This window comes from Colletotrichum fructicola (genome assembly GCF_000319635.2).
Source record: "Colletotrichum fructicola Nara gc5 chromosome Unknown KSG_Nara_v1_contig04, whole genome shotgun sequence".
Classification (NCBI taxonomy): Eukaryota; Fungi; Ascomycota; class Sordariomycetes; order Glomerellales; family Glomerellaceae; genus Colletotrichum; species Colletotrichum fructicola.
In genome coordinates, this window is record NW_027094054.1 from 5,012,445 (window position 1) to 5,032,265 (window position 19,821).

At 52.5% G+C, this 19,821-nt stretch overlaps 7 protein-coding genes across 7 annotated transcripts; 4 read left to right on the top strand and 3 right to left on the bottom strand.

Moving 5' to 3' along the window:
• Positions 1–1,603: 1,603 nt before the first annotated feature.
• On the bottom strand, positions 1,604–2,863 carry xptA (Xanthone prenyltransferase A; the record flags this gene model as incomplete). The annotated part of the gene is made up of 1 exon (XM_032024749.2): positions 1,604–2,863. One exon carries the CDS (start codon positions 2,861–2,863, stop codon positions 1,604–1,606), a length of 1,260 nt encoding a protein of 419 aa, XP_031891924.2.
• Positions 2,864–5,289: 2,426 nt separating this feature from the next.
• GIP1 (Multicopper oxidase GIP1) lies at positions 5,290–6,395 on the top strand (the record flags this gene model as incomplete). The annotated part of the gene is made up of 3 exons (XM_032024760.1): positions 5,290–5,538; positions 5,593–6,207; positions 6,273–6,395. 3 exons carry the CDS (start codon positions 5,290–5,292, stop codon positions 6,393–6,395), a joined length of 987 nt encoding a protein of 328 aa, XP_031891923.1.
• Positions 6,396–7,333: 938 nt separating this feature from the next.
• Positions 7,334–8,375, top strand: rutD-2 (putative aminoacrylate hydrolase RutD; the record flags this gene model as incomplete). The annotated part of the gene is made up of 3 exons (XM_032024771.1): positions 7,334–7,444; positions 7,492–7,621; positions 7,681–8,375. The coding sequence occupies 3 exons, from the start codon at positions 7,334–7,336 to the stop codon at positions 8,373–8,375; spliced, it is 936 nt and encodes a 311-aa protein (XP_031891918.1).
• Positions 8,376–10,255: 1,880 nt separating this feature from the next.
• On the top strand, positions 10,256–11,149 carry abr2-3 (Laccase abr2; the record flags this gene model as incomplete). Its single annotated transcript, XM_066151988.1, has 3 exons — positions 10,256–10,297; positions 10,370–10,969; positions 11,030–11,149. 3 exons carry the CDS (start codon positions 10,256–10,258, stop codon positions 11,147–11,149), a joined length of 762 nt encoding a protein of 253 aa, XP_066008601.1.
• Positions 11,150–12,286: 1,137 nt separating this feature from the next.
• EPHX2-3 (Bifunctional epoxide hydrolase 2) lies at positions 12,287–13,400 on the top strand (the record flags this gene model as incomplete). Its single annotated transcript, XM_032024793.1, has 2 exons — positions 12,287–12,543; positions 12,602–13,400. The coding sequence occupies 2 exons, from the start codon at positions 12,287–12,289 to the stop codon at positions 13,398–13,400; spliced, it is 1,056 nt and encodes a 351-aa protein (XP_031891920.1).
• A 290-nt stretch (positions 13,401–13,690) lies between these two features.
• On the bottom strand, positions 13,691–14,644 carry CGGC5_v008221 (uncharacterized protein; the record flags this gene model as incomplete). Its single annotated transcript, XM_032024804.1, has 3 exons — positions 13,691–13,817; positions 13,933–14,081; positions 14,153–14,644. 3 exons carry the CDS (start codon positions 14,642–14,644, stop codon positions 13,691–13,693), a joined length of 768 nt encoding a protein of 255 aa, XP_031891919.1.
• A 2,527-nt stretch (positions 14,645–17,171) lies between these two features.
• Positions 17,172–18,392, bottom strand: are-2 (Arylesterase; the record flags this gene model as incomplete). The annotated part of the gene is made up of 1 exon (XM_032024815.1): positions 17,172–18,392. One exon carries the CDS (start codon positions 18,390–18,392, stop codon positions 17,172–17,174), a length of 1,221 nt encoding a protein of 406 aa, XP_031891926.1.
• Between the last annotated feature and the right edge of the window lie 1,429 nt (positions 18,393–19,821).

Below are 19,821 nucleotides of genomic sequence, written 5' to 3' on the forward strand. Positions count from 1 at the left end.
CTCCTGTTCGAAAAAGTGGACGAGTCGTTCTACTTCGAGAGCATATATAGGAGAATGAAATCGTCCTCTAATCGGGACGTCAGCGACGAGCCCAACTGTTGTGAGGGAATCTTTTAGACTCGACAGGCTATGCCGAGGTGTTGTGAGTGTGACGGAAGCCTCGTCGGTAGTCGCAGAAACATAAGTCTGATCAATTAGCTCCTTGATTCCGCGGGTCGGAGTGAGCGAAATGGTGCATACCTCGGGAAACTTGCGAAGTATCTTCTCAATCGTCTCCTTATCCTGGGGTACATTCTTTCTCCCCCTGATTGAGACACAGCCTGACTCAAATCGGATCCTGTCCCTTTCAACGTAGGCACCCACACAGACTGCTAGCTGCAAGGCACGGATGGTAATATCAAGAAGCGCCTCTTCAGTCTGAGAAGCTGCCACAGTGACAGCACAGAGAAAACCAACACAGAAGCCGCAAATCCCCCCTGTCTGGAGCTTTGGTAGTATGGCCAACTGGAAATCTCCACTACCCAGCTGCCTTGCAAACAGAATGTATTGGATCATTTGTACAAGGAAATTAATTGGAAAAGCGATCATAGGGGGAAGCCCCCCCTCATCACAAGGGAGCAACCCATCGTTGGTGAGCCATCCTGTCAAAGATTGCAAATATGACTCCCCTTCAACTTGCAACAACTCAGAGTCGAATTTCGTCAACCTGGGCCAGATTGAGGGTAGTTTGTGAATGGCTGTAACAATTTTCGCGAGCTGTGGAGTGGAATTGAGGAGACGGCGTAGCTCATAAAGATCCTCGTGGGGCACTCGTCCTTGAGGCCCAAACGCCAGCATAGAAGGAACTGATTTGCGAATTTGGTTCATTGCGAGGCTGTTTGACCCGGTTGAGCTGTTGCAAAAATCGATGGTTTTCAAAGCCTGTTGGCCGACTTACAAATAGAGAGGTTCAATTTCGACGAGGAGTTCCTCTGCCGACAGTCCCATCAGGAACGACCAGCTGAGGTCTTCCGGACCGCGTGAACGCCATGCTGAGCGGAGCTTGGATCAAGAGACGCAAGGAGCTTTGACCGTCAATTGCGCATGGATAGGACTTCAAAGTGAGCTCATAGATCAGCCCGTTCGTGATTCATGAGAACTAACCGACATGCTTGCCAGCATCGGAGTTTGACGCCGAATGCGACTCCATCGTATACAAACAAAGTAAGAATCCGGATACCACACTCCAAACTTGTCACGCATTACATGACTCCGCTAATGTTCTCACCGGCAGCTATGATGGTGGTGGGATGCCGGAAACCTTGCATTGCAGCCTTTTACCTTTGTGTTTGCTCAGCTAAACTCTCCTCCACGCAACGGTCTCATTTCCTATGCATGTGCCCTGCAATATTCTGCCGTGTGGACGGGATCGTCCCGAGCTGCCACCGCGGAAGGAAAGCAGAAATTCCTTTGGGTCAGCGGGTTGCATCCATGACACGTGCGACCTGTTTCACCGGGTCGTTGGTCTGAAGATCCAGGAGGGTCGCCGGCATGTCTTCCTTGCCGCGCAAGCGAGAATTGGAGTACGAACTTTATTGCCCAAATCGACCAACTGACTACCATTCTAGAATCCTGTGACTTGCGCAGCAATTTCTCTGTGCAATCCTGCAGCACCTCCATGACGCTTGGGATGGTGTCCCTCTGGTGCAATGTATGTCGTAACCTGCAGTTTGCCCCCTCTGATCATCATCGACAGCCACATGTGAACACCGCGAGACTCCTTCAGCTCCCTGTGCGGTATGATGTCGCGAAGAGAATCCCAGTAGGCGTCCACATATTGACCTCGACCATTATCTACCATCCATTTGGTGATTGCCTCTGCAATCGCCTGATCCTCTGCGCCGTAGTGACATACTGGAATGTAAAACTTGACGTCGGGTAACTCTTGTTGACGAAGCCCGATGTCAAAGTAGTACGCAAAGGTCCCCCAAAGGCCTGCAGTATCAACGCCGTCGGTTGAAACGTTATATCGGGGTGCTTTCGGGAGATCTTGATCCTGAGGGAAGTCTGCAGGGAGATTGCAAACAGCCTTCATCAGCTCCCAGGCCTTTCCAAGTAGATCTCTGGGGACTTCAATCCTGCCTCCCATCGTTAGAATGGACTTGACACTTTCGAACGACGTGCGAGCCTCGACGCAGTAGAGCTTGAGGCGCGCATCCGCTGGACGGACAACGTCGATGCCCAACCAAAGCGGTGTGAGTGTCAAGCCCATGTCTGGCGCCTCTCCTTTGACAAATGAGAAAACGGTGCCGATGGTTGGTGTATCGGGGACCGCAGAGGTGATAGCATCTTCCCAGACGGCCATGGGAGTAAGACCGACTTGACCGAGCTTGCGCGGGAAGAAGTATGCCTTGGGGAGGATCTCGTTCCCCAGAAACTCGAACCCGAGACATACATTTGTCATGATTGGGCGTTCATTAGTCTCCAGGTACTTGTGTTGTGCTGCGTCGTAAAACTTCCCGATGAAATGATTGAACAAGCTCATGTCGAGAGACGGAATTTGGGGTGCCATGGAGTACAGCATCTCCGTCGCTGGTTTGATGTTCAGAGGATCCATATACGTGCCCGCAAATCGACTGAATGGCTCCATAACCATACGAATTTCAGGCTTCGTGCCGGGCTCATTCCATCTCCAGCTGTACTCAATGTGTGTTCCATCCAGAGAAAGTCCGCTGTCACCCTTTGCTGAGCCCAATGCAAGCACGCGAGGAGACGATCCCAGTCGCGGGGCTACCTGGTGATAGATGAAAAGAAGAAATTCATATTGGGCCTCCAGACTGTAGTCCGCGTTGCGAAAAAGCGCAGCGAAATGAGGCCCAACCATGCTCCACCAGCAGTCGCTGTGCTCGTCCCTCAGTGGCAGCCATTTCGACACTGATAATAGCGCCGATTTGGTGACTAGGCTGTTCTGCAAGTTTCCGTTCGTATTGATCTTAGTTCTGCTAACTCGAGACTTCGTTTTGTCTTTGAATGGCTGATTATTGCGTTCAGCAGACAAGCTTGTCACGATATTTGATATAACTCACCGAGTCCCAAAGTGGCATCCTGACTACTGAAGCTGATTCCATCTTTGTCGTCGCGAATCGAAGTAAGTTTTCACTACTACAAGCGAGTTGTGATGATCCTCCCAAAGTGTTTTGTTTGGGTCGCGTTGTTTAGAGAGAAGAAGTTGATTCAAAGGTTCTACCAAAGAGTGTCTGACGCGATCGGCGGGATCCCACGCGTGAGGTCGGCTGAGCCATTACCTGATCCGGTCCTCGCGTACTACGGACCTGGTCCTGGAAGGATCTGTTCTAGCTGTTAAACTGGAAGTCTCTCGAGTCAAGAGCGCTGAACGAAGTTGTTGCTTTGCGAAACCTCCGAATAATTTGGGTTGATGTCGTGATTTCTTGAAGTTCTCAGGGTTTCGGATATTGCTAATACCATTCGACCACGGATTAGTCCGCGGTTGTGATATTACGTTATGATGTTGTAGAACCTACGCTCGTTCCCCATCTCAGTGGTGTACACACAGAAAGTATTCTGCCCGACAAATGCTCGGTAGCTAGCTCATGAGGCCATGTTTGGAGTGACAGAATTCTGTTTGCCGGAAATCTAACTAGATCTGGAAGTTCTTTCAGATGATTTGCAAGGTTTCCCAAGGCTTTCCATCCCAACACTGGTCGTCAAACTTTAGTTCTTGTTGTATTAGCTTCATCCCGGCTTGTGTGGGAGGCACGCGATGGCCACGGAGCTGTTCGTTCGGTTGGCCTCTGCCGTGCATCAATGCGAGTAATGTTTTGATCCATGTTTGCACCCCACCTTGGGTAGCAAAGAGCACCCAAGCAATGATGGCAAATGTGCTAGACTAGATGTCTAGATTGTGTCTGAGGTGAATAGATCGCTCCTTCGTTGTACGCGAACTAGGTGATCTGCACTTGCAGGACTTTAGCCAAGAGCCTATCTTCTGTCTCTAAGACATCGCCGGCAAGCCGCGAATCTAACTTCAAAACTGTTTTTCTTTATTCTCAGTCTCTTGGTGAGAAGACCAACCGTCATGGAGTTCTCTATGAAGTGTGATAAAATCGATGGCGCAATTGTCGATGGTGAGAGTCAGTCGCGGAGCTGTCGTAGGGACCGAGCTTCGATCGTGGCCCCAGCTTCACGACCAGCTCGTTGGTCCCTCGTTGGGTCGATTATCACCATCTTTATGCTGATTTGGTGGACTTTTTGGCCTGTCAGTCACCACAACGAACTTATCTCGGACGCGAGCGTACACTCGCATGTCAAATCCGCCGAGCAAATAATTAGACGGTACAATCTTACTGTTGGGGCTCGATGGCTGAATCTAGGTTCGTTTTCTGAAATTCACGGTACCATGTGACATATCTCTGATGCATTTGTTCAGATGGTGGTTTTTGGAGAGGTTTCTATGTTTGCAATGGAGAGACACCATGCCCAACCCTCTATGCCGAGGAGGGGGATATCGTTGAGTTGAACGTCCATAACGACCTGTTTGCTCAGGTGTCTATCCATTGGTCGGGAATGAATCATCGAAAGTAGGCTGGCGATTTCTTCAAATGATGGTGTATGTCATGAACTAGACTGAATTATTTGGGCAGATTCGGCTTCTGGAACGACGGAACTGGAGGCCTGAACCAAGTAAGATGAAAACTTGTTCTTCTCTCTCGTCTACCTCTTCTGCGCTGACCAAACCGATAGTATGGACTCCTACAACGAGGGAACTTCACCTCCCGTTATGATACCACAGGACATTGGGGATTGAACTGGTATGCCGACCATACTGGTCTGGGAATCATGGACGGTGCTCACGGACTGACTTACGTCGCGCCGGCACCTTCGCGCCCTCGTCCTTATCACGAAATAACTTCGTCTCCTACAGAGTTATCCCTCATTCACGAGGCAGAACGGAATGCACAACACATGCTGGTTTATAACTACTATCGACGAGATGCTGGATGGCGGGTTATGGAGTTGAAAGGGGAAGGGACAAACTTGAATTGCTACGATTCTATCCTCGTTAACTCCAAAGGTCGACGACACTGCCGTCATCCCGACTTCACTGAACTGGACGGAAAGCTATTGGATGCGTCAGGGTGTGTGATTGAAAAAGGGAATGATGGAGTTCGCTGCACTCCCAGTAAGGCTGACTACGAGGTAAAGTGCTTTGGCTTTCAGCTGCGCATACAATAGCTCTTCGTTTACTTACAGCGATTGCAGGTGATCGAAACCCACGGGCGACCTTGGATTATGCTCAATATTCTCAACATTGGATTCGAACATGCCGTATACTTCAGCATTGACGACCACAAGATGTGGATTGTTGCAAACGACGGCGGTTTCATCAGGCCTAAGCTCGTCGACGTTCTCTACATCACGAACGGCGCCCGCTACACTGTATTGATAAAGCTGGATCAACCAGGCGACGACTACACGATGCGACTCGTATCGACCAGCAAATTTCAAAACCTCCATGGGTATTCGATTCTGAGATATCCCGTTAGTTTACTCCATCAAACATCATTTCAGCAAGGCTAACATACAGTCTCCAAGGCGTTGCGCTACCCAGCTCATGGGGCGCCGATGGAAATTCAGAATCCACCAAGCGGCTCGCCGCCATGTGTAAGACCCGATGGCGTGGTCGCACCCTCATGCAAAATGGCGTCGACGGCATCTATGGCACCATACGCGCTCGTTGCACCCCCAAAGGCTAATCGCACTCTTCACTTCAAGATTGACCAGCAGCCTTCGCGGTACGAGAGACACGTTACCGAATTCTTTCTGAACCAGAAGCCTTGGCAACTGTACCACTCACAGATGGGACCGCTGCTATTCGTTGAAAACGTCTCGGCCGTGGAGCCCCCCGTGGTGGGTGGTTTGCCGTGGGGAACCACAGTCGACGTGATCGTCCAGAACACAGTCGACGAAGTGATGCCACTCTACAAGCACGGCGACCCCATGTTCCTTGTCGGTTCCCAGCCCAACGCAACCTGGAAATGGGACACCGTGGAACATGCGCTCGCAGCCGGAGTAAAGCACCTCAATGTCCGAGATCCCCCTTTGCAGCTGGTTCATGATGTGCCACCCCTGGGTTGGGCAGTACTCCGGTGGCAGATTCGGGTCCGTGGGGCCACCATGCTACACTCCAACAAGTTCAAATACTACGCGGTGAGTTCGGCCTTTCTCCTATTCTCCTTCTACGCGACCCCGGCCCCGGCTGACCCCGCATTCAGATGGGCATGTCTGTACCCCTGCTGGAGGGCATGGATTCAAGTATGCGGGACGAGGTGCCAGACCATGTGAAGCACATGCCGCATGTTGAATTCGCGCCGAAGAATGATGGAGTGTTTGGTTAAGCTTGGGCACACGGGGCAATTTGCCTAGAATAGTGCTGTTTTAGGTAGTTAAACGCCGAATTCTTTCTGCCCGCGCCCGCCTCGTGTCAATAAGCTTCCAGCTAGTTTATGTTGGACGTGAAGTGCTACAACCTCGAATTGTGAGACGCTCGAAGTTGATTTCGCGCAGCCCAATGGACAACAACATTATTAGGCGCTTACTTTACCTCGAATGGTTTGATCGATACGCAACGTAAAGTCAAAGGAAGCTGGCTCGATGGGTGATTGCATGGTTGGACGTAAACCAAACGAAATAAAGTTCCTCGGAGCCACCCGACTGGCTCATAATGCGGTGCGTGTTTTGCGGCGTCCCTTCGGCATCCCATCGGTTTCCATGACACGCAGGCCATCATTTTCGACACCTTATGTATGACTCAAGAACTTCAACTGCAAAGCCCAACGATAGTTTTCATTTGTCCCTTCTGACAAAGAGTTTTTGGTTGATTTTATGATCATCGATCTTTTCGTGAAAACTTACCGCCTGTATTTAGTTTTGGTAGAGGGTGGATTAATATTCGTCGTAATAGAATGTTGCACGATTATTCGCTTGCATGCAGTCTACGACTTTATTCAGGCTCGGATGACTTCTGCTGGAATATTCTTTCTGCCTCTGATCATATGGAAGAACCTTAATGCTCATGATGTGCCCCTACTGACACGAAAAATACGATAGTATCGCTTCTCGAATCACTGACATGAACCTTGTTCACTGCAAACAGTAGCTCTACGCCGTAACAGTCCCTAAAGCATATCGACAAAGATAGTCGAGTTTTCCAGGAAACAACCATCTGTCACTCATTACAAACATCAAAACAGACCACAAGACGTTCCCATTACCCAGGTTTCTCACCCGAGCCACTTACTGAACAATTATCTCCGTTGGGCTATCCACTACCAGTATGCTTCCCACCTACGTCCCTGTCCAGAAGGTCGAGGCGAAGAATGGCATTGTCTATGCCTATCGACGACTTGGTCCCGCCGAGGGTATCCCTCTCGTGTTGCACATGCATGTGAGTGGCACTCGCTCGATCCAGGACCGATAGCTGATGATTTTCAGGTGAGGGCCTCGATGGGTTACTGGGATCCCGTGTTCATACGCCCTCTTGCTATGAAGCGCCCGGTCATCATGTTCGACCCGCCGGCAGTTGGACAGACCACTGGCGACACCCAACGCACCCCAATCGACAGTATGTGCCTCCTCTACCTTGATCATTAATAAAGCCGTCAGCTGATCCATGCTCCCTAGTAAATATCATGGGAGATGATTTGAACGCATTCCTTGATGCCTTGTCTCTCGATTACATTGACTTGCTTGGCTTCTCCATCGGAAGCATGGCCTGCCAAATGGCAACGCTATCAAAGCCAGATAGAGTGAGGCGCCTGATCCTAGTCGGAGCTGATCCCTCCGGGCCAACGCCAGGGGACCACTTTTGGCCCCGGACCGACCCGAACCTGGATCGTTTCCTGTCCTTGCAGCGCAGTGCCTCTGAGGCGGACTGGCAGGCCGCTTACACTCTGACTTTCTTTCGCAATGATGACCAAGGCAGAGCGGCCGCCGACTCTTACTTCAAACGCCTGCGACAGAGTGAGTTCAACGAAAATGCTGCCGATGGAGCACTCCCAACCTTCAACGACGTGGAAAGCTTCATGATACAGTTGTCGTGTATCAAGAACTGGTGTGCGCCGGGTGACAAAAACAAACATTCGTACTATAGGCTTCACGAGCTAACAATGCCCGTGCTCGTTATGACGGGCGACGATGACTACCTGGTCCCTACTCCAAGGAGCTATGAGCTTCTGGATGGGATACCCAACTGCATGCTAGTCATTTGGCCTCGTGCTGGACACGCGTCCATCTGGCAGTATGCTGAGAATAACGCGGCCAGGGTTAATGAGTTCTTGGACAGCAACCCTGACAATTACGTGGAGCCACGCTTGTGACAGTTTGTTCATGAAAGGTTGCTGGGATAGGATTTCGAAAGTCTCCTTGGGTCACAACACCACTCACTCAATGTAAAGTCCGAAGGACTCGGAAATACTAGTTTCGAACAATGAAACAATGCAGTTGCGATGGTTTCCCAGAATGGCACTTACTGAACCTCGCTTGTCCCCCCGCATGAACACTGCGACTCCCTGGATTACTCCACAGCTTGGATCCCTACCCCGGGGAGTACTCAGGTTCCGTGCCGGTACGAATGACTCGGACCTGAAGCTTCATCCCGGAGCTAGTGGGATTGTCGTCAATGCACCGGCACCTGATGGGCCGGGATGGAGACTACTGATCTAGAGAGAATGGTATAGTTGACGCGGATCTCTAAGAAGCTATCGGAGGTTCGACTGTGAGTTGGGGGCCGACCGTGTGGTGCAGGTAGTATGGCCAGAACCACAGCAGAGGCTCGACTTACACCGGTGCCAAACATCCTACAGGGAATTTTGAGTCCATCCTACTATCGCCCTCATCAGGCTCTTCCAAAAGGTGCCAGGACATTTTGTGAATGAAATTGAAGTAGCGTTTTTGACATGATGCATGTCAGAGTCGTGGGTTTCTTTCTGTCAGCGCTTGCTGTGGTCGTGAGCAAGGAAGTCCGAAGATATAATCTCACATTAACGTATGCTTGGGATAAGCAAGGTGCGACCTGATTGACCCTGTTCAGTTATTCTTTCTGACTGAGACGCAGATGGTCATGGTCGTCCGACCTATCTAATCAACGGAGACACTCCTGGGCCCGTACTTACTGTTGAAGAAGGAGAAACCCTCGAAGCGTTCGTGGACAATCAACTACCAATTGAAACCACAATTCACTGGTATACTCTTGTGCAGACTATTTTTCGTGAAATAAGACAACATCTAAGGTCACACAGGCACGGTATCTACCAAATTCACGAGCCCTGGAACGATGGCGTACCAGGCGTTACCCAGGTAAGCATTCCCTCAAACATCACCTGCGTCAGTCACCGGTCATCTAACAATACGAAGTGGGCCACCGAGCCCAGAGACAACTACACCTATAGATTCACACCTGAAGGGCAGTATGGAAGCTACTTCTATCATGGGCACTTTGGCCCCGCCTTCTCTGATGTAAGTGTCACTTATTTCCGCTTCAAATCCTTCGATCAGCCTGACCTGGATGTAATCAGGGCCAAAGGGGTCCGATTTGGATCGTGCCAGCTGCTTGGCGTCCTCGACCGTATCATCTCATATCTGATAATGAGCATGATATCCGGGCCATGCGAGCAGCGGAGACAAACCCACGGCACGTCATAGTTGCCGACTGGAATGATCAGCCAATGGATATGTATCTCATCCGCTTCCGGGACACAGGATATATCCCAATATGTGCCAACAGTCTGACTCTAAACGGGAGGGGTGGCACGCGATGCGAGTCTGCTCGTGATCTCGAAGATGCTGGCGGACCTGGACGCAATGAGAGAGGCTGTCGCTACATGATTTCTGGCCATGAGTATACCAACCCTGAATACTGCACCGAGACACATCCAGAACTGGAAGTCATCCAAGCTAATCCCGGAGAAGAATGGATCTGGATCAATTTCATTCATTCTGGTGCTCATCATTCTTTGGCCATGAGTATTGACGAGCATGAATTCTGGGTTGTAGGGGCTGATGGCGAATTTGTTCATCCGCAGAAAGTGGTAAGAACTCATGTCAATCTCGGCGAAAGAACGAGGTGAGCCCCAAATCATGCGTTTCACTCACCTTCTGCTTCGAACTACTGATCCGTCTCCTATGCAGCATTCTAGTCAAATTGGACAAGCCTGCTGGAGACTATGCGTTGAGATTGCATTCTTTACGATCTGAGCAAATGATCCAGGGAGCCGGTATCTTGCGGTATGCAGCAACGAAGGTTAGATCGAATCGACATGGCAGCTCATGAGCGGTGGGAGAAATGAGTAAAGCTAACGAGAACTTCTCACAGGATCTATCCAAGGCCTCCAATCGAACAGTTCCCAACACCAAACCGTGGCTACATCTGAACGGTAGTCTGGTGGATCCTGCGAACAAGGCCATGGAAGAAACCAGGCTATCTCCATTCCCACCTCGACCGCCCCCTCAGAAAGCGGATTTCACGCTGAAATTCACAGTCAACAACACGGGACCATCGACATGGGTTCTCAATGCAGCCCCACATGAGTTCTTCCGTCAGAATGTCCCTCCCATTCTATGGAACGAAAAGTCGCGCGGCAAGACATCATGGGGGAATCCACATGGGTTCCTCAGAAACGGATCCGTCGTCGATTTGATCATTGAGAATGGAGCCAAAGTCGATGCCAGCCACCCTTTCCACAAGCACAACCACAAGGTCTTCATCATCGGACAGGGGCAAGGCGGCTTTCCTTGGAAAGATGTCGACGACGCCATTAAGCACGGGGACGGGAAATACTTCAACCTAGATAATCCGCCTTACCGAGACGGATTTACTTTGCAAGCGGGGGAAGGAAAGTTCGTCGTGGTCCGCTACAAGATTTACTTTCCTGCTGTCAGCATGCTGCATTGTCACATGATCCATCATTTCGCGGTAAGCCTTAATCTCTCAAGTTGTAAAGTCGCTCGGTCACTAACACGAACCCAATGGCAGAGCGGGCAACAGGTCATTTTGCTGGAAGGAATGGAGGTCATGCCTCCGGTGCCGGAGGAGTTGAAGAACAAACCTCATGTGGAGTTTCAGATGCCTCCGCGGTACGGGCCGCTGGACTGATTGGGTGCCCCAAAAGATGAACGGCCGCTAGAATGGTTTCTTTGGCGGTCATTCTGATTTCCGTTCCATTTCCTTGATATTTTGCTACCTGTCTGTGTTGATACAATCGCTCAAGCAGGGCAGTCGAAGAATGTGTCGAAGAGTTCTTGCCTATGGGGCCTTCAGTGGTGAAAATTGGGCTGTTGACTTCAGGTTCCAGACTCAGCGGGTGTCAATAACTAATGCATATAAAAAAAGTCCACGGTCTTGGCCGTTTGGGTCGAGGAATCCTTTGAGGTGTGCCGCGGATGTTATTGAGGTTGTGCCGTTGCACTGCATGAACTAGTGGTTAATAGCCCCTCGGGACTCTGAACCTCGAACCTCGGCGTTGACTCAGGTGTGTCTAAGGTGATATTGATCCTCGACATCTAGATAACACAGGCATTGATTGAATCTTATCGCCGAGACGAATTTGATATCGCAACTTGTTCCACTGCGCGCGAGGTGCGGTGCGTCAACAGAATTCGCATCTCAACATTTCTCCGATCAATGTCTCTCCCAAGTTGCACGAGGCCAGCCATTTGACTGGGCCCCTTACAACTGAAGACCACACTCGGCTGCCCACGAGAGCATGACAACAGTGAGCGCATCTCCAATATTTCTCGTGTTTTTCATATCGCGCCCTACCCGGTGTGCGAGAACGAGCTTGGATTGACGTCGTCTGCTCCCGGCCCGAGTCAGACGCATCAAAACAACCCCTACCCCAAATCCCACGCCAGTCGGAGGCCCCGCTACACCTAATTAACCTTGTCCCGGGCTGCCCTCGCTGCGTTGCCACTGTTCCTAGCTGTTTCTGGGTATTCCGTGGGAATATTTCGCCCATGTCACTCCACAAATAGCACCACAGAAAGGGGCATCATCTTGGCAATCTCAAAGAAAACGGCTTTTCTATCCACAATAGGTGCAACCGAGGCACGTCTTTTTTTCTGCTAAGCTTTATTACCCAATGCAAAATGGTGTCAGCCGAGGAACCTGAGTGGCCCGGTGGTGTTTGTATATAGTAGACGGGAACCCCTCGGCCGGTATGGGATTGTTTTGTTTACGCTCGACACCGGCGTCACCACCAACTGCAGTCACATTCTTTTTGAGCTTGCCGTGATGTCTGTCGTAACTCTTAATGACCCTCGGGTCAAGTACCAGACCGCCACGCTGAACGGCGTCGAGTACAACTACATCCTCGCAGAGCCGGCTTCAGGCAATGTCGTCGGCACGATTTTCCTCATCCACGGATGGCCTGATATGTCCTTGGGATGGCGCAACCAGATCCCTTACCTTCTTTCAAAAGGCCTCCGGGTTGTCGCACCTGACATGATGGGCTACGGCGGTACGGATGCGCCGGAAGATGTTAGCTTCTAGTGAGTTGAGACTCATAACATGCTATACTCTGGGAAGATGCTTACCGTTCCTGTCCAGCACCTTCAAGCGCGCCTCAGACGACATCGCCGCCCTCGCAAGCCACCTCGGCCTGTCCCGCATCATCCTCGGCGGCCACGACTGGGGCGGTGCCGTGGTCTACCGCGCCGCCCTCTGGCACCCCGAGCTGATCTCCGCCTTCTTCGTCATCAGCACGCCCTTCGCGGCCCCGCGCCTCACATACATCGACCAGGCCGTCGCCCTGCCCACGCTGCACTACCAGCAGCAGTTCCGCACCGACGCCGTCCAGGACTACATCGGCCTCCCCGAGGCCCAGAACGCCACCCGCGTGCGCCAGATACTGAACACCATCTACGGCGTCAGACTCCCCGGTGGGGGGTCGGCCTTCAACTCGAGCGGCGCGGGGTTCACATTTGAGCTGCTCGACGAGGTGACGGAGGATACGCCGCTGCTGACCGCGGAGGAGATGGACTACTACGTCGAAAACTACGTCAGCGACCCGTTCAACAGGACGCTGAACTGGTACCGCACCGGCGAGCTGAACTGGCAGGACGAGCTGGCACTGGTGCCCGCGAATGCTTCGTATACGGCCAAGTACACACAGCCCGCGCTGTACATCGGTGGCTCGCTGGATACAGCGCTGCCCCCAGTGCTGTCGACGGGTATGGAGACATATTTCAACAGCCTGTCGCGGGGTGAGGTGAACGGCACTCACTGGGTGATGTGGGAGAAGCCTGAGGATGTGAACTCGTATGTTGGAAACTGGCTCGCCAGCTCGGTTCTGGGCAATGTGACAATTGGCCTGAACCTGACTGCTGCGAGCGCTCTCCTTCACTAAAGTGTTCCAGTGTAGTACTCAAACCACTTAAGGGTTCCTAATAGTGTAGATATTCGAGCGATTATCACATGAATAATGAAATTATTTCACACTCTCGTGAAAATGATTTGTAGGATATATATGCAGCGAAAGTAACGAGGAGATAATTGAGTCCATCACCACCAACTGCTCTGTACGGCCCAACACATCTTTCAACTTCCCCTGTCTACTCTTTGTAAGCAGTTGCGTATTTCGCAAGCCGCCACATCGCCTACTATTGCCACAACTGAACAGTTCAAGATTCAATGCGATTACTCAGGCTTGCGGATCCAGACGAGGAGATCCCCGTTACCGTACGCAAACTCAGAACCCTGGACAGTGTTGTCCTTCAGAGTGCACGCGTCCATGATATAGCCAGCACCACGGGCAACATCATTGCTACATCAGGGGCAAACATCGTCAGCATATCTCTCCTCCAACCAAAATGCTACTCAATTCGGGCCAAACAGGAATTTTTAGGGCCTTTGAGAGTGTAGGGGAGGAAGGATCGTACCAGGAAGAGGCTGCGGGAATGCTGCCCGAGGTGACGCCCGTGATCTGTGCATTGCCGATGGTGCAGAAGTGGCTCTTCGCGTTGGAGACCACGCACGATGTACTCCCGAGGCCGGCGAGGTAGTTGATGCACGAGACGGCGTCGGCGACCTGTTATCAATCCAAAGAGTCAGTCATGTGGCCGCTTCAGGATTTTCAAAAGGCACCGCGAAGAACCGTACCGAAGCCTGAGTGCCGGCGATGGTGTTGCAGGTGGCACGCTTGCGAACGCGGCCGTAGTCCCAGTCAGGGGAAGCTGCCTCAGGGACCTCGTCACGCTTGCCGTAATCCCACTCCGGGGAAGCTCCTTCAGCGGCATCGTCACGCTTGCGAGCGCGACCGTAGTCCCAGTCCGGAGTGGCAGCCGCCTCAGTGGCCTCGTCACGCTTGCCGTAGTCCCAGTCAGGGGAAGCTGCCTCATCAGCATCGTCACGCTTGCGAGCGCGGCCGTAGTCCCAGTCCAAGGAAGCCGCCTCGGAGGCGTTGACGGACTTGTAGTATGCCTCGACGGCCTCCTCGGGCGTGAGGTTGTCGCCGTGCGGGTTGGCGATGATGCCGTCGACCCACTTTGCGAAGGAGAAGATCTCGGGGGCCGGAGTTGCGGCGGGTGCGGCGGCGGCGAGGGGGGCCACAGCGGCCAGGGTGGCGACGGCGCCGAGGACGAAGTTGACCATTGTGGAATTATAGATTAGAGGCAGGTGGTTGTGGACTTGAATTGGCTGAGCTGCTGAGGAGAGAGGAAAGGAAGGATGATGGATGATGGTCTCGAGCTGCTTTATATACGAGATTGTCTCGTCGTGGAGGACTAAGGCTTCAATTTTCGCAACTGGATATTGTAAGTACTTGCCCACAAAGTGTTATCTCCGCAAGAGGTCGGCACCAAAGTCCCGTGTTGAGCATCGCCCGCCCCGTGAGAGGATACACAGTAGGTGAATCCGGTAGGAGCACTTCGCCTTGTGCTTCGCCCAGTCACACGATCGCAGTATAAACACCAAAGTTCCATACTCAACGTACCGTATCCATCTTAAAATCCTGTCCGCAGCGACTAGACCTCACCGCGGCGTCCGGGCGGCCGACCTCGCCCTTGTAAAGCAGCAAGCGGTCAACCGCAGTAAGACCTAGCGAAGTCGTGACGAACCTCCAAGCCAGATGACGGACCCCGCCAAACAAGGCTCACGATCACCTAAGGGAACTGCCTCAATCGTCTCCCCCCAGCCCCGTAAGGCTAGCAGGGTCCCGAGGCCCAGATCGTGCACGGTACGGAAGCACGATGCAGGTCTGACGCGGCATCGTGGATGACTGTATTGCCGTTCCAGGGGTTCGCTGAGCCGCTTTCGCTAGTCGCAAGCGAGGAATAAAGGCTTGAACAAAAGATCCAAAATCGACTTGCTTGTTAGGGCCCAGCGCGAGCCAGTTTTTATATTGAAAAGCGGGACCGGGCCGAGAGCCAGTGGCAACGTTGGTGTATCGGTGCCGTCTTGCAAGTGTCAAGCCACCTCGGCAAAGTCCCGACTCAATGGAACCCCTAGTGTACGTTCGTCAGAGTCAGAAGAATACATTGATTAGTGTATCAGCCTGATTTCAAAGTACCATGCTGACAGTCCTCCAGGCAAATGGCTGAAGAGGCGTTCTGCCGCAGAATCCCATCACCTGTACAATACGCTGGACCTCTCAAAAGCCTATCAAAAGTCCCATTCGGCAAAAGTCTACACCAAGGCTAGATTCAACTCCTCCGCCAGTCGAACCAAGCAAGCATCCCATAGATGTGAGAGTGAATCGTTGATCCAGTGAGTATTTGTTCATGGCAAGCACTTTGGTGCACTAAAATACAGTACTATGGATCAAATAGTCAGGATGTGATCTGAACTGGGGCGCTAGCTCAACTCCATACTGTGGCGGCCGATCCCTGTAACTGACCCCACGATGCGATCGTGCTAAGGACTCTCTGCTCTTGAGAATGGAGGCCTAGTCTGAGGCGGCCGATCCTTGCTTAGTATCGAAAGAGTTACTGACGTTTCGAGGCGCGCATCTACCTGTTACTAGTCTAATTGCGCGAAAAAGGCACATAAGAACAAGACCTCAGAGATGAAAGCAAAATAAATAAGTACCAAGACGCATTTGCCGCCTCCTCTCTGTCTCTCTATTTTTCTCCCAGGCCCCTTCAACTCTACCGTTGAAGTTAGGGAACTCCCAAACTCATATTCAACACTGGCACCTGCCAATGTTTCTACTGTCTCAAATATTCGTGTCAATTTCAAGAGGCTCTCACCGCGACCGAAAGTCGGGGAACCGAGGCCACAGATCAATATCCTCACAGTGCCTATCATTGCAGCGCGGGAATGACGCAGGAGTTGGCATCTATCATCCAAGTGAGAACCTGTGTACAATTGACCTAGGTCATCATACATGCGTGCAGGACACTGAGGAAGAGCCTCCAAGTCGCCTCTTTCGGAAGAACGAGCACCCGCAAGCTACACTCGCCGACCTCAGCATATCTCCCCAACTACGGCAGCAGGTGAGCGAAGCTGCTGGCAATCCCCAGTTGATCACAGTAACTCGTGCACCCGCTCCAAAAGCCTACCTAGTGTACACAGAGCAGCCGATGCTATTTGCAAGCCAATGAATATGGAATAATTGCAAACAATCAACTGCAATAACGCACCAAGCCCGCTTGCTGAAACCCAACAAAAGTACGTCGATAGGAAAGCACTGACCAGATGAACGTGACCAAGTCATCTGATCCGCCAACTTCAGACGAGGCCAATCGCGGGGTGGTTCAACACGGGTGCTGGCCCTCCCTTCTCGGGACCGAGAGCCCTCGGACGTCTCCTCTCTTTTCAACAATATCTGTGCGCGGCGTAATCAACTCAACAATGGCATTATCGAGGATTCGAACCATGTATCATACGCTCAGGTGTAGATGCTACATGTGGGCGAATGCAGATGCTGTTATGCAGACGTGTCGTCTCGCAGGATTGCATGGGGAGCTGTGAGACATCACGCATGCCATGTTGGCAGGTCAAATGCGATTAGACCAGTCTGGGCATTGGTTGTTCACTAGCACGAGCTTTCAAAGTCTCGGTAGGTTGAATGAAACAGTGCGTTACGCTGTATTGGATATCTGCCAAGTGAAAAGTAAGGACAAAACTGTAGCAACGTAACCTACACTCCATATTAATGAAGCCCATCGCTCCAATCATCTCATGTACTGTCTTCGCTGTCGTTAGTAATCTCTATCCTTGGTATCGTCCCATCGAATATTTCATCGCTTTCTAGAGCGCCTAAGCCAAGCCATCCTCTAAGGGCGTCAATGGCCTTGTGATACTCCACCATGACACTCTCTTTTGGTGTAAATGGTGGCGGCTTATCCCATGCATGCTTTTCTGTGTCGACCACGCGAGTGCTGATCCGGCCTCCACGGGTCTGAACCCTTTCAGCAAACTTCTGTCCCTCCAATAGCAGCATATCGTATTCGCACATGCATAGGTGAATGGGTGGGAGCCGGTCTATCATCTCGTCTGACATCAGTCCCGGGGAAAGCCGCGGATCGTCGCGCTCAGACCTGGGCCGAGGAGGGTAGACATAGGATGCATCAAAGAGATCGGTCATGCCCTTTGGCAGAGTCATGTCTGGCCTGCCACATGTCTCGCGCTTCATTGGCCTCGTGATTGTCCAATCGAGGAGCGGATAGAAGAGCACGATCCCGGAAATTTCGGGGACCGGGATTTTAAGCTCATAACCCCACCTCTCTGGCTCTTGCAGGAGGTTCCAACTGGCGAGGGCCAACGTGCCTCCGGCCGAAAAACCCGACACGAAGACTTTGGATTTGTCGAGGAGGAACTCATCTGCACGTGCAACGATCTGCAAGATGGAGTCGGCAGCATCCTCCACCGGGGTAGGGAAGGGAAAGCCCGGAGCCAGACGGTAGCTGACGGAGAAGACGACGGCGTTGAGTGCCGAAGCTACGGCGCCGGCCCATCGGGCGTCATCGGTTCCTTGTCCCAGGATGAAGCCTCCGCCATGAAAGTTGACGACGGCAGGGAAGTTCCCGGTGGGCTTGCCAGCCTTGGTGTGAGGTGGAAGGTAGACATCGACCCTGATCTTCTCTGGACCAGACCATTCTGACAATGTTGAGTCTAGCCAGATGACCCTATTTGCAGCGGGAGGAACGGGAGCGGACAGGTTCTGCAGCCCGAAGGCAAAGGCGGCCCCGGAGCGCAGTGCGACCGCGTTGGCGGTCAGGCGCCAACGAGCGATGTTCTCCAGTGGATTTTCATATTCACCGTCGGGAGTACCGGCTCTGCTGGTAGCGGCGCTATTGACCTTACTGTTGGCCTTGCTCCCGTTCTTGCTGCCGTTCTTGCTAGACTTGGACAGGTTCGATATGTTGGAGACGGTGCGTGTGAGCCTGTTGGACTTCATTGGGAGTGCGGAATGCGCGGAAGCGATGCAGCTGCAGGTGACGGGTTGGTGGCCGGTGGGTGCTGAGAAATTCGGACTATCGGACGCAAATCAAAAGAACATTGTCGAACGACGGATGCGGTGAGGCCAATGGGGGCCGCTGTCGTCCGGGTGCGACGGAAACAGAGGACGATTGATAATGGATGGGAGGAGTGAGAAGGAGGGAAGATGGAGACGGGTTGACAAATCAAGAGCTCGATAGGAAGCTTATGGTGGCACCCGGAGAGGTAAAAGGTCGGCGGGCTACTGGCGGCTCCGGGCTGGTGGTGGAGGTTGGGCGTCAGGTGTCGTTGACGTTGAAAGTTGGTTGGACTTGGCGGAGGTGCCCTGCGGCAGCCGGGACAGCCTTGGCAGATGAGATCGAGGTCTCTTATTCGAGTTGGAGGGGAGGATCAGCCTGGCGAGGTAGCCTGTTTGGGCGTTGAGGGTGTTGATGTCGGCACGTCGAGCCTTTAGTGTGCGGCACAAAAGCGTGTTGGATGCGTCGTGGTATTGGATAGCTGCGGCTTATCTAGAGACGAAAACCTGCCAGCCTGAGACCGGGACAGTGACTAGAGCAGTGTCGGGGTGTTGCAATGACAACGGCAGAGCGGTAGCAGGAAAACGGCGCGGCGGATGAGCTGGAAGAGCGACTGTCGACCTGGTTCGAGAATGTGACTCGATGGGAAGGTGGCAGACGTGGCTAGACAGCGACGGGGTTCGACGGGTGCCGGCGATCTGACGTCAGTAGAGGCTCACCAGGTGCAGCAGAGGGCAGGTGTGGGGCCGTACCTTCCGGGATGTGATCGGAGCTACCTGCGGGATGCAGATGTCGCGGTTTCCAGACGATGCCAGAAGACGGGAAGCAGCGGAGACGACCTTGCCTTCCACCACACTACCAGCAGACTAGAGTGTGAGTACTGCATGCATAGTAAGGTGTAGGGCATCAGGGATCTGCCCCGGAGCAAACGGTCCTCGACTGGCCGCTGCAATATGATATCAGCCAGTCATGAGCGTGGTTTCGCCGTCCGTGACCTTCCCTTGCCCCTTTCACCTTCCCCGGCCCTTTGCTGTTTCCTCTCTTCCCGTGTCTCTGGCGGTACGTACCGCAGTGCACGTACCACGCCCCACACCAAATGACGCTGCACTGACACCACATGGTCGCCGCGGCAGGAAACTTCTCACTCTAAAAAAAAAAAACAGTGAGGAAGTCACGACGTGAGTTCGCATTTTGCCAGGGAATGGACCGCCGGGGGCCACCGCCCAGTGTTGTCCGATGCACCAGCGATCGATCCATTGCTCCTGCCTTTCTCCAAACTTTTTTCGACTCGTGCCTGCCCTGTCCGCAACGGCACAATAGAGGTAGAGGTAGGGCAGGTACTCCTTCCCGCAGGTACCGTGTACTTCGTCG